The 12,181-nt window shown below is 45.8% G+C and overlaps 1 protein-coding gene across 1 annotated transcript; it reads right to left on the reverse strand.

The window, feature by feature from the left end:
* Positions 1–1,447: 1,447 nt before the first annotated feature.
* itpkca (inositol-trisphosphate 3-kinase Ca) lies at positions 1,448–11,347 on the reverse strand. Its single transcript, XM_063011795.1, has 7 exons — positions 10,660–11,347; positions 6,438–6,519; positions 5,251–5,464; positions 4,474–4,678; positions 4,285–4,386; positions 2,843–2,914; positions 1,448–1,752 (listed from the first exon to the last, which is right to left on the reverse strand). Exons 1-7 carry the CDS (start codon positions 11,104–11,106, stop codon positions 1,546–1,548), a joined length of 1,329 nt encoding a protein of 442 aa, XP_062867865.1. The 5' UTR covers positions 11,107–11,347; the 3' UTR covers positions 1,448–1,545.
* Between the last annotated feature and the right edge of the window lie 834 nt (positions 11,348–12,181).

Here is a 12,181-nt window from a genome sequence, read left to right on the forward strand (position 1 = left end):
CTAACACAAACGGGGACTAGTTATAGTAATTTAGGGGAGACTTGTTTTAGAGGGGAACTGCAGATCTTTCTGGTCCTCCGTTATCTATCTGAACACTTTTCTTTTGTACTTTAAATCATCAAACCGAGGAATGTAAAGAAAGAGAGCAAAGGTTAGAAAACAAGCCTGGAGCTCATCACATGAATAAATATATACAAACGGATCGACTGCATCACCAGAAATTAAAAGACTGACAGAAAATGAATAAAATAAAATATCTTTTAAAAATTAAAAAGTTAAAACAAGGTATTCCAGTGCTGCGATCACAAGCTCTTGAGTTCAAATCTCATTGTCCATCCACCTACAGACACACAGCCATTAACGTGTCTGTGTAGTTGTCCAGTTGGCTGATAGCAGAGCTGAGATTCAAACTTAAGAGCTCCAAATGTCAGCAGTGCAGGACTAACCAGTGGAGTGGTTTTGCACCAACTATACCACGTTTACCATGTTAAAACTGGATTGTACAGTATTACGACCGAGGCTAAAATGTTGATCCGGGTTTCATTTACAGAAAAACGAGAGCTTAGAGTACAGAACGTTTCTATACAAAGTTACTGCTGCAGTGGTTAAACTAGAGGTCTAATTCCCACACAACTACACATAAACTACACAATACACCAATCAGCCAGAACATTAAAACCACCTCCTTGTTTCTACACTCACTGTCCATTTTATCAGCTCCACTTACCATATAGAAGCACTTTGTAGTTCTACAATTACTGACTGTAGTACATCTGTTTCTCTACATACTTTTTTAGCCTGCTTTCATGCTGTTCTTCAATGGTCAGGACCACCACAGAGCAGGTATTATTTAGGTGGTGGATCATTCTCAGCACTGCAGTGACACTGACATGGTGGTGGTGTGTTAGTGTGTGTTGTGCTGGCATGAGTTGGTCCACTCACTGTCCACTCTACGTATTAGACAGTCCTACCACCTAGTTGGTCCACCTTGTAGATGTAAAGTCAGAGACGATCGCTCATCTATTGCTGTTTGAGTCGGTCATCTTCTAGACCTTCATCAGTGGTCACATGATGCTGCCCACGGGGCGCTGTTGGCTGGATATTTTTGGTTGGTGGACTATTCTCAGTCCAGCAGTGACAGTGAGGTGTTTAAAAACTCCAGCAGCGCTGCTGTGTCTGATCCACTCACACCAACACACCACACACTAACACACCACCACCATGTCAGTGTCACTGCAGTGCTGACAATGATCCACCTTCTAAATAATACCTGCTCTGTGGTGGTCCAGTGGGGGTCCTGACAATTGAAGAACAGCATGAAAGGGGGCTAACAAAGCATGTAGAGAAACAGATGGACTACAGTCAGTGATTGTAGAACTACAAAGTGCTCCTATATGGTAAGTGGAGCTGATAAAATGGACAGTGAGTGTTGAAACAAGGAGGTGGTTTTAATGTTATGGCTGATCGGTGTATGTTCCAAAAATAACAATAAAAAGAGTTCCACAGAGAAACTGAACATTTCCAGCGTTCTCGGATCTCGAATCCTCACTGTGCCGAAATCATGTCGGTTAAAATGTTAATGAAATTGTCCAGGCCCCACAGGTAGCCGTCCTCCCTGTTCCCCTCCACCCAGGGGCTGCGGTGGTCCAGGGTGAGAGGAGGAGGCACGTGCACCGTCTTCCCAAAATCGATCATCCAAACTCCGGCTCGGCCACTCTGGTCGTGCACAAACAGCAGCGAGCTTCCCACCAACTGAGGAGAGAAGAAAAAATAATAAAAGATTTTAAAATAATAATAAAAATAATTACATTTCCTTGAGCGCCTTGATCCAGACAGACAGAACGACATCCATGCTGGTCAAGCACACGCCACCTCCAACAAATGTGAAGCCACTGGGTTCTGCTTTTTACCAGCCAGTGGCGGATTTCTACATAGAACAAGGACAGTGGGACTAGTGATCAGAAGCTTGCTGGTTAAAGCCCCACCATCACCTTGTTGCCACCTTTGGGCCTCTGAGGAAAGCCACTAAATCCTTCATTTGGATAAAAGTGTCTGCTAATTTGTGTAAAACACACTAGACTGAAGTATTCCTCCACCATGGTGCAGGAGCATTGACCAGACAGAAGAAGTCACAGTTGGAGCAGCAATTGTTGCGATACCCAGTCTGGCCAACAGACTCTGTGGAGCGCCAACCGAGCTTTGTGTTGGGCAAGCGTAGTAGCTGACCCTCTTGTGCCACCCAAGCGCACAAGAATTTGGCTTTGTACTTGAGGACACTGTATACCAACAGGCCTAAAACAGCACGGAAATTAATTAACATAAATGAATAAATAAAAATAACAAAGGCTGGAGTTTATCCCAGCTTTTCAATGGGCGCAAGGCACACAGTAACACCCTGGATGGGGCGCCAGTCCATCGCAGGGCAGACCCACACACATACACACACCCATTCACCTATAGGGCAATTCAGTGTCTCCAGTTACTTTGACTGCATGTTTTTGGATTGTGGGAGGAAACCGAAGCTCCCGGAGGAAACCCATGCAAACACGGGGAGAACATGCAAACTCCACACAGAAAGGACCCGGACCGCCCCACCTGGGGATCAAACCCAGGACAGTGCTACCCACCGAGCCGCCCCGTACTACGTTTCTGTCTGCTTATTTTATCTTGTCTTTATAATTTGGACTATTTTATATTTTCATTTTTATTTTTATGGCTGCAACATAGATTAAGACTCTTCTTGTGTTGTCCGGTGTAGGAATTTAAAACTATTTCATAAAAAAAATAATAAAATAACAAAGTAAAATAAAAATAGTACAGATCATAGCGGGGTTCACGTCACCTCGTGTGTTCGGAAGAAATCGGATTTCTCCAGCATGAGCCGCAGATCCTTCAGCCTCTGCTGGTAATTTCTCTGTAAAGTGAAAGAGAGAGACGTGGGGTCAGGAACACGGCACAGGAAAAACCTTCGAACCTCATCAAAGCCGAGTCCAGAAAGACTTGAGAATGGATGGCACAGTGCGCCACAGTGTTAGGAACAAAAATCAATAAAGGTTTCCTTTTTAATTAAATCAGATTCTTGATGACTGTTGTGAATTTTCTATAAATGAAAACCCCCAAAAAAACATTACGTGCAATATAGGCAGTGATAGCTCAGTGGTTAAGGTTAAGGTACTGGACTAGTAAACAGAAGGTTGCCGGTTCAAGCCCCGCCACCACCAAGTCGCCACTGTTGGGTCCCTGAGCAAGGCCCTTAACCCTCAATTGCTCATCGTGTTCAGCTCATTGTGTAAGTCGCCTTGGATAAAAGCGTCTGCTAAATGCTGAAGATGTAAATGTAAATGTAAATACCCTGGACAGAGTGCCTGTCCGTCGCAGGGCTTCGGGCATCCCATATCCAGGAGCCAATCATTGCCTGTGTAGTCACCCGGTCAGCCGACTGCACAGATGAGGATCAAACCCCGAACCACAGAGGTGAAGGGCAAGTGTAACAGATCGCTGCACCACCCAAGCGCTTATATAGGAAGTTCCATACTGTTATTTAACCCAGTGGCATGGGCATTTAATTCCATGTTAGTGATTATGATTGGCTATATCAGTTGACTTCTCTGTGCACGTATAAATAAGTCCAGACGAAATTTTGACTAAATGGTCAGATAAACCCGAGAAACCCAGCTGTTGATACTGTGTCCACAGTCAAGCAAGCTTTAGACTGCCTAGGTTGAAAACTTCAATCGATTTTTGGGTCACCTAGCTGGCTTTCCCTGACATAAAGGTGGTGGATCATTCTCAGCACTGCAGTGACAATGACATGGTGGTGGTGTGTTAGTGTGTGTTGTGCTGGTATGAGTTGGTCCACTCACTGTCCACTCTATTAGACACTCCTACCACCTTGTTGTTCCACCTTGTAGATGTAAAGTCAGAGACGATCGCTCATCTATTGCTGCTGTTTGAGTCGGTCATCTTCTAGACCTTCATCAGTGGTCACAGGACGCTGCCCACGGGGCGCTGTTGGCTGGATGTTTTTGGTTGGTGGACTAAAGCGCCAGCCAAGTTTTCCTTTCACGGGACAGCGACAGACTCCTACAGAGAGCTTTAACACATCCGGAGGAACACGCTATGCTCTCTGTATTCCTCCACCACTCCACCGGTGCCTCGATCCCGATCCGGCGTTTAGTTCCCAAACCAGGCCAACTTCTGATGTCTGTTCAGCATCAAACCAAGACCCCAGCCTGGGCGTAACGCCCCATTCCCAAACTCAGAACATAAAATATCTCCACATACCAGCAGTGAGATGTTACGGTCGACAAAATCCTCCAGCGCCTGAATCACTTCCTCTTTATACTTCGTCCTTTTAAAATTGGTGTTACAGGTGCCGTCTGATTTCTAAACACAGACATGAAACGACCATCACAAAACTTTAACGACCGTAAGTATACGGACACCCGAGCATGAGCCTGAACGTGAACGTACCTTGATGCCCTCGATACGGAAGCCCAGCGTGGCGGTGGAGCTGAGCGTCTCCCTCCACTGCATGTATCTGCTTTTAAGCACAGCCTGCTGGGCTCGTTCCTCCGGCGTCGGGGCCTCCGGATCCACCGCCACCATCTTCTCGTACATGTCTCCACGAGGCTGAGGATTCTTCCTGGCTTTCTTCAGCTCCTCCTCCAAGTAGGTCCTGATGAAACACACACCAGCACGTTAATATAAAGACGTAGCTAGTGACAAGTAATGGCTGAACGTTATCTAAATAAACTGATGTTAAATAAAAACACCTGGCAATGATAGACATTCTAATTCATCCCAAAGAAGGCCTGCGTTCGATCCGCACCTGCTCCCACCACGACCCTGTTCAGGATGAATCTCATTAACCCAGAAACTAAAACTCACAGGTTCGAAACTGAGCTCTACTAACTAACCGGTCAGGCACCTACACAGACATCCTACAACTAGGATTCCTCATAACCGCTGCAATTATGGCTGATCAATAGCACCAACCAAGAGACGGGGGATAATGGAGATCAGTGCGGGACTCTCCGTGCACGATACAGATCTCCAGATAAACCTGCTTGGTGTAGGTTAAAGAAAGTGGTCGACTACTGCACACGTATCGGAGGGGTGGGTGGGGTCAGAAGTGAAGGTCTGCAGCAGTACAGGTAAAAATACAAATTGGGTAATTGGATATGACTAAATTGGGAGGAAATTTAGGGGATAATGCATATAACAGAACAGTATTCGGTGAAGATTCACCTGCTTCCCATTTTGCAGTCCATAATGCAGGGCGAGTCGAAGTAAGCCAGCAGGTCGTCCATGAGGTTGTAGTCCTGCTCGTCTCTCCGGGTCACGCCGTGATACGCCGGTACGAAAGGCCGGAGCACGTCGTCCATGAGCCTCTGCAGACACTGCTGCTCGCTAGCGCAGTACCTCTTCAACAGCTTCCCGTCGCCGCCTGTCTGAAAGTTACCTACACGAAAGCCAAATAATTAGAGCCACAGAAAATAACCTGTATATTTTACAATTTCAAGGTTGTGTGGATCCGGTTTCGCATAAAATTAGGGGTGCTGGGGAGAAATTCACCCCGAACAGGGCGCCAATACATCACAGGGCTCACCCATGCCATGCCAATGCCTACACAGAATCAAAGTGACTATGTGAGAGTGAGGGATCTATGAAATGTCAGGCTGATGGTCGTTCCTCGTAGTTTATGTGTTAAATGCAGCAGAAACAATGAGCATTAAGACTTGATTGACTTTAATAAGGGCCAAACAGCAAAGGGTGCTCACAGGAAGTCGTAGTGAGTACCCACTGACAGCGGTCTGAGAAGGGACGAGCCACAGACTGTTCACAGAGCGTTGGACTGCCATTTTTCAATGCCAAGGACAAGATGATTTTGGAGTTGATCATTTTAATCCTGGCGATGAAGTGACTTGCAGGCCAGTTTTTGTACCTGTGCTCACCACGCCCACTTCGTCAAAGTACCTATAATGGGGACACGGGCATCGAAACAGGACAGGACCATGTGTGCACGGTTTACAGGTGGAAGAGATGCTGGACGATCCTACAGGAGTTAAAGGAGCTGCTGGGAACCTCCTGGTTCCAGATACCACAGGACTCGAGGAGTTCATGTATTGGTGGGTCAGAGCTGTTCTGTTCAGCACGTCCTGTACAGGTATGTTGGTGGAATGCAGACTTGTTTTGGTTTGGTTTTCTACACCCCTGCATGGTATCTAAGAGAGCAAACAAGTTCCTACAACTAGGCAGTTGTAGCCTAGTGGTTAAAGTACTGGACTAGTAATCAAAAAGTTGCTAGTTCAAGCTCCACCACTGCCAGGTTGCCACTGTTGGACCCTTGAGCAAGGCACCTAATTCTCAATTTCTTGGACTGTATACTAATCACAGTGCTGTAAGTCACGTAATGTAAATAAAAGGGCACAAACCTGCATGACCGACCACCTGAACCCAGGGAGCTCGCTTCTTCAGAGGCACCACCACAGGAGACCAGTTTACCATGGTTTTATTCTGCATCAGAAATCAGCATTTCAGAGGGAAAGAAAAGAACAGACAACTATTAGTATATACTGATCAGTCATAACATTATGACCACCTCCTTGTTTCTACACTCACTGTCCATTTTATCAGCTCCACTTACCATATAGGAGCACTGCAGAGCAGGTATTATTTAGGTGGTGGATCATTCTCAGCACTGCAGTGACACTGACATGGTGGTGGTGTGTTAGTGTGTGTTGTGCTGGTATGAGTGGATCAGACACAGCAGCGCTGCTGGAGTTTTTAAATACCTTGTCCGCTCACTGTCCGCTCTATTAGACACTCCTACCTAGTCGGTCCACCTTGTAGATGTAAAGTCAGAGACGATCGCTCATCTATTGCTGCTGTTTGAGTCGGTCATCTTCTAGACCTTCATCAGTGGTCACAGGACGCTGCCCACGGGGTGCTGTTGGCTGGATATTTTTGGTTGGTAGACTATTCTCAGTCCAGCAGGGACAGTGAGATGTTTATAAACTCCAGCAGCACTGCTGTGTCTGATCCACTCATACCAGCACAACACACACTAACACACCACCACCATGTCAGTGTCACTGCAGTGCTGAGAATGATCCACCACCTAAATAATACCTGCTCTGTGGTGGTCCTGTGGGGGTCCTGACCATTATAGAACAGCATGAAAGGGGGCTAACAAAGCATGCAGAGAAATAGATGGACTACTGTGTAGAAACAAGGACGTGGTTTTAACGTTATGGCTGATCGGTGTATAAACAAGTGACTAAGTCTGTATGGTCACACTCACAATTCTGTAGCAAAACAATAATAAAATCAAAGCAAAAAGTGTTTCAGTGATCAGTTTTCTCATTTAATCTTGACTATAAAACTGCAGTCGCACAGTTCAGATCTTATTCTTACCTCAGGCCTGCGCTGGAAAGATCGCCCGACTCCTTCTGCTCTATTGAACCCGAGACAATCATTGACAACAATGCTGAACTGGCTATAGTTATCAAGCTATATACAGTGTGGACTGTTCGCTCGCTAATCTTTCACAATCGCTGATAAAACATTTACAGGCTGGGCTCGTTTTGCTGGAGCAGAACATCAACTCCTGGAAGAGTCCCGGCGCCTTATAATTGTTATAAGTCTTATAATAAGGGTTCATGTGTTTCAGCCCCAACAGTCACTAACAGATGTAATAAATCACTGATATAAAAGAAAATGATATGCTGTGTACAAATCAAGCTGATCAGCCATAACATTAAAACCACCTCCTTGTTTCTACACTCACTGTCCATGTTATCAGCTCCACTTACCATATAGAAGCACTTTGTAGTTCTACAATTACTGACTGTAGTCCATCTGTTTCTCTACATGCTTTGTTACCCCCTTTCATGCTGTTCTTCAATGGTCAGGACCCCCACAGGACCACCACAGAGCAGGTATTATTTAGGTGGTGGATCATTCTCAGCACTGCAGTGACACTGACATGGTGGTGGTGTGTTAGTGTGTGTTGTGCTGGTATGAGTGGATCAGACACAGCAGCACTGCTGGAGTTTTAAACACCTCACTGTCACTGCTGGACTGAGAATAGTCAATCAACCAAATATATCCAGCCAACAGCGCCCCGTGGGCAGCGTCCTGTGACCACTGATGAAGGTCTAGAAGATGACCGACTCAAACAGCAGCAATAGATGAGCGATCGTCTCTGACTTTACATCTACAAGGTGGACCGACTAGGTAGGAGTGTCTAATAGAGTGGACAGTGAGTGGACACGGTGTTTAAAAACTCCAACAGATATACTTTAAAGTCTTGTTGTTAGAGCTGAAAAGATCACACAGAGATCACTCTGTTTTTAATACTATTTGTATACAGCCAAAAGTATGGAATAAGAGTTCCATAATGGGTTAGCAAAACAGTCATTGTTCTCATTATCTTATTACCCATAAACAAATCTGTGCATGTGTCTAATAAATCACATCATCACATCAGTGATTCAGTCTTTTACTGTGTGATAACATAATTAGGTTGAAAGTTGCTGTTCACATTCACACCCCACTCAGCTGCACGTAGCACATTCCACAACTGGATGGTACAAACATAGGGCAGCTGTAGCCTAGCGGTTAAGGTACTGGACTAGTAATCAAAGGTTCACTGGTTCGAGGCCCACCACTGCCAGGTTGTCACTGTTGGACCCTTGAGCAAGGCCCTTAACCTTCAATTACTTAGACAGTATACTGTCACACCAACTCATAATAAAGCAAGCCTCACTACCTGAGCCTGTGATAATTTAGTATAACCCCCACCCCCAGTACAAAACTCAAGTTCTCGGGTTCGAATCTCAGTGGTGCTACCAGCCAGGCCAGGCATCCAACAGACACAAAAGGCCAGTGGGGTTTCTTCTCATAGCTGCTGCAAAAATACAACCCCTCTGCAGTCCTCTGCAGTATTCGCCCCACGCACCACCCGAGATCCCAATTTGCGATAGGGCAGCGGTAGCTCAGTGGTTAAGGTATTGGACTAGTAATCTCAAGGTTGCCAGTTCAAGCCCCACCAAGACCCTTAACCCCCAATTGCTAAGGAAAAACATATTCAGTTACAACTGCAAGTCGCTTTGGATATAAGCGTCTGCCAAATGCCGCAAATGTAAATGCATCTACATGAGTTGTGTACGCTGACCAATTAATAACATTTACATTTTCAGCAATTAGCAGACGCTTTTATTCTAAAAAAAAACCCAAAAAAAACATTTTTTTACATTCGACGTTTACCCTCCCGAGGTTGATGACTGCGGATCGAGACTGCAGGGCCAACGGTGCTGCTCCTATTAGATGGGACGGGAATCTGGCATGTTGCAACAAAAATGTCCAGAACTTATAATGTCCAAGTCTTCTTCAAAGACTGGATTAAAAAATAAAGAACTCCTCCAGGCCACCCAAGAAGGATGGAGGTCCCTGCTGAGTCTGGTTTCTCTTAAGATTTCTCCTGTCATTTTTAAGGGAGTTTTTCCTTGCCACTGTCGCCCTTGGCTTGCTCAACAAGGGAAAAATTGATTTGAGACAAGTTCACTGTAAGAAGCGTTATACAAATGAGTCTGACTTAACTTAACTTATCTACCTCACCATTATTTACTCGGTACCATGTACTGACCAACACTTGTCTCTAGTCTTCTTTTCCTTTATTTATTTTAGGCATTCTTGTATTTATTGTAATGTTGTCTACCTGCACTGTACTGTACTGTCTTGCACTTTTTGTTCTATGTTGCACCTTGGACCTGGAGGAACGTTGTTTCGTTTCAATATGTACTTGTACTGTGGTGGTCCTGACCAAGATAATCATCACTGAGTAAGTGTACGAGATGGCCAGAACAGAAAAAAAGCTAATGAGCCACATTAAGTCCCACAAGTTACTGTGGGCGTGTCATGAGGCGCCCACATGAAACATAGGGTGTGTTCGAAAACCTAGTGAGCTGCCCTGCTGTCCTACTGCCCACACAGGCTATGTGTGAATGTCTCAACAACTCTATCCGAGCGGCTCACCGAGTGCTGTCTTGACTCTCTCTCTTGATTTAGCAGACGGTTTTATCCAAAGAGACTTACAGTACTGTGACAGTGTATTGCCTAAGCAATTGAGAGTTTAGGGCCTTGCTCAAGGGCCCATCAGTGGCAACCTAGCAGTGGTGGGGCTACCTTTTGATTACTAGTCCAGTACCTTAACCGCTAGGCTACAACTGCCCCCACAAACATTGACCAACAACATAATGTTCAACAACAACATGTTCTAATTCCTTTTTATTGATAAATGACTAGTTATTTTCTCATATGCCCATATAAACAGGGGTAGTTCGACTGCACCCAATAAAAAGTACATGGAACAGTGGTCTGATCTCCTTGCCAAAATAGGACTGAAAATGGGACCACCATGGTAAACCTGTTCATTAATTTACATCTGACCATTCTGTCAATTTCCTCTCGGAATAAGGTGACAGTTTGGGTTTTCCTTCAGCCTTGACAAAGGGACCACTCTTCCACGTAGTATTTTAATGGTTGCAGTTAAACCAGTCCTAATAATCACTAAAAGAACCGACAGCTACTTGATGGACCGAGCTTCTGGCTGCAACTTTAAACCCAATTTAAATTTTTGGGGTGAATACTCACATTCTGGAGGTTCTCCAGGTTTCTCCCGTGTATTCTGTGGTTCCCTTCTGTGTGATTTGTGCTCAATTCCTCCTCATACTCGTCGAAAGAGGAGGTCGGTGAGAGACCCAGTGAGGAGCAGTCGGAGAGCTTCCTCAGCCCGAGAGAGGAGCCGGGGGAGCCGCTACAGCCGCTGTCCGAGCACAGCGACTCCTCATCCGGCTGAGAGGAGCAGGAAAGCCCGCTGCCGGTGTTACGGACAGAGCTGGGTGTGGATCTCTGCTCCGGTTGCACCGCGCACGGATCACACGTTACAAGCAGCTCAGGAAGCCCAGATCGCGGGGAGGGTTTTTGATGCCCATGCTGCTTAGGCTCGGCAGGCTGTGCCAGGGTGCCAGGCCGAGATAAACCCTGGATCGTATCTACCACATCCGCACATGGGGTTGCAGTGCCAGGCGTTTTAGTCATACTCACTTCTCATCTAAACACCTGAACCGTGCTAGAAGCGAAGACGCGTCCAGTTTACACGCACCCACTCACTTAGGTCCTCTGTGGGTGTTGTGTTTGTCCAGCCTGGCTCCCAGTAAGCTGGTTTGTTTAGGCATTGAATGCACTGATCCTCATGGGCTGGGTCTGATCTAATCCCAGTCACATGTTCCCACTAAAACCATCAGACACAAAGGAACGACACAGAACCATATTGGTGTGGCAATAGAGACTGCGTGGATTAAGCTGCTCTTACTCCTCCTGCTCTGATTGGATAATTCCACAAGACCGACCCACTAAAAATTATTTTAACCCCTTAAAGATAGAAGTAGAAGTTGATATTCTGCCTCTAGTGTTTTACAGAGTGAACTGCAGCTGGAGACAAATAAGAAAACTCACTTTCTTAACCACTTATCTATGGAGTCGGGGTTTTTTTTCAATGGGCGCAAGGCACACAGTAACACCCTGGATGGGGCGCCAGTCCATTGCAGGGCACACACACACACACACATTCACCTATAGGGCAATTTAGTGTCTCCAATAAACCTGACCGCATGTTTTTGGACTGTGGGAGGAAACCGGAGCTCCCGGAGGAAACCCACGCCTACACGGGGAGAACATGCAAACTCCACACAGCAAAGACCCGGACCGTCTTGCTGTGAGGCGACAGTGCTACCCACCGAGCCACCGCGCCGCACAAATAAGAAAACTGTTGGGTGAAAAACCAAAGACTTATTAGGAAGGGAACCACATCTTTGTTCCTTCTTTTTTAATATTCGACAGTGTAAAGGCTGCACAGTGGCTCGGTGGGTAGCACTGTCGCCTCACGACAAGCAGTGGGTTTGATTCCCATAGAGAGCGGTCCAGTAGAGTTTGCATGTTCTCCCCATGTCCATGTGGCTTTTCTCCTGAAGCTTCGGTTGCCTCCCACAGTTCAAAGACCTGCAGTCAGGTTAACTGGAGATACTATTAATTAATTTATGTATTTATTAGGATTTAAAATCACGTTTTACACACTTTGGTTACATTCATGACAGGACATGAATTCATCAGTTCA

This window comes from Trichomycterus rosablanca, chromosome 16 (assembly GCF_030014385.1).
Source record: "Trichomycterus rosablanca isolate fTriRos1 chromosome 16, fTriRos1.hap1, whole genome shotgun sequence".
In the NCBI taxonomy this organism is placed as follows: domain Eukaryota; kingdom Metazoa; phylum Chordata; class Actinopteri; order Siluriformes; family Trichomycteridae; genus Trichomycterus; species Trichomycterus rosablanca.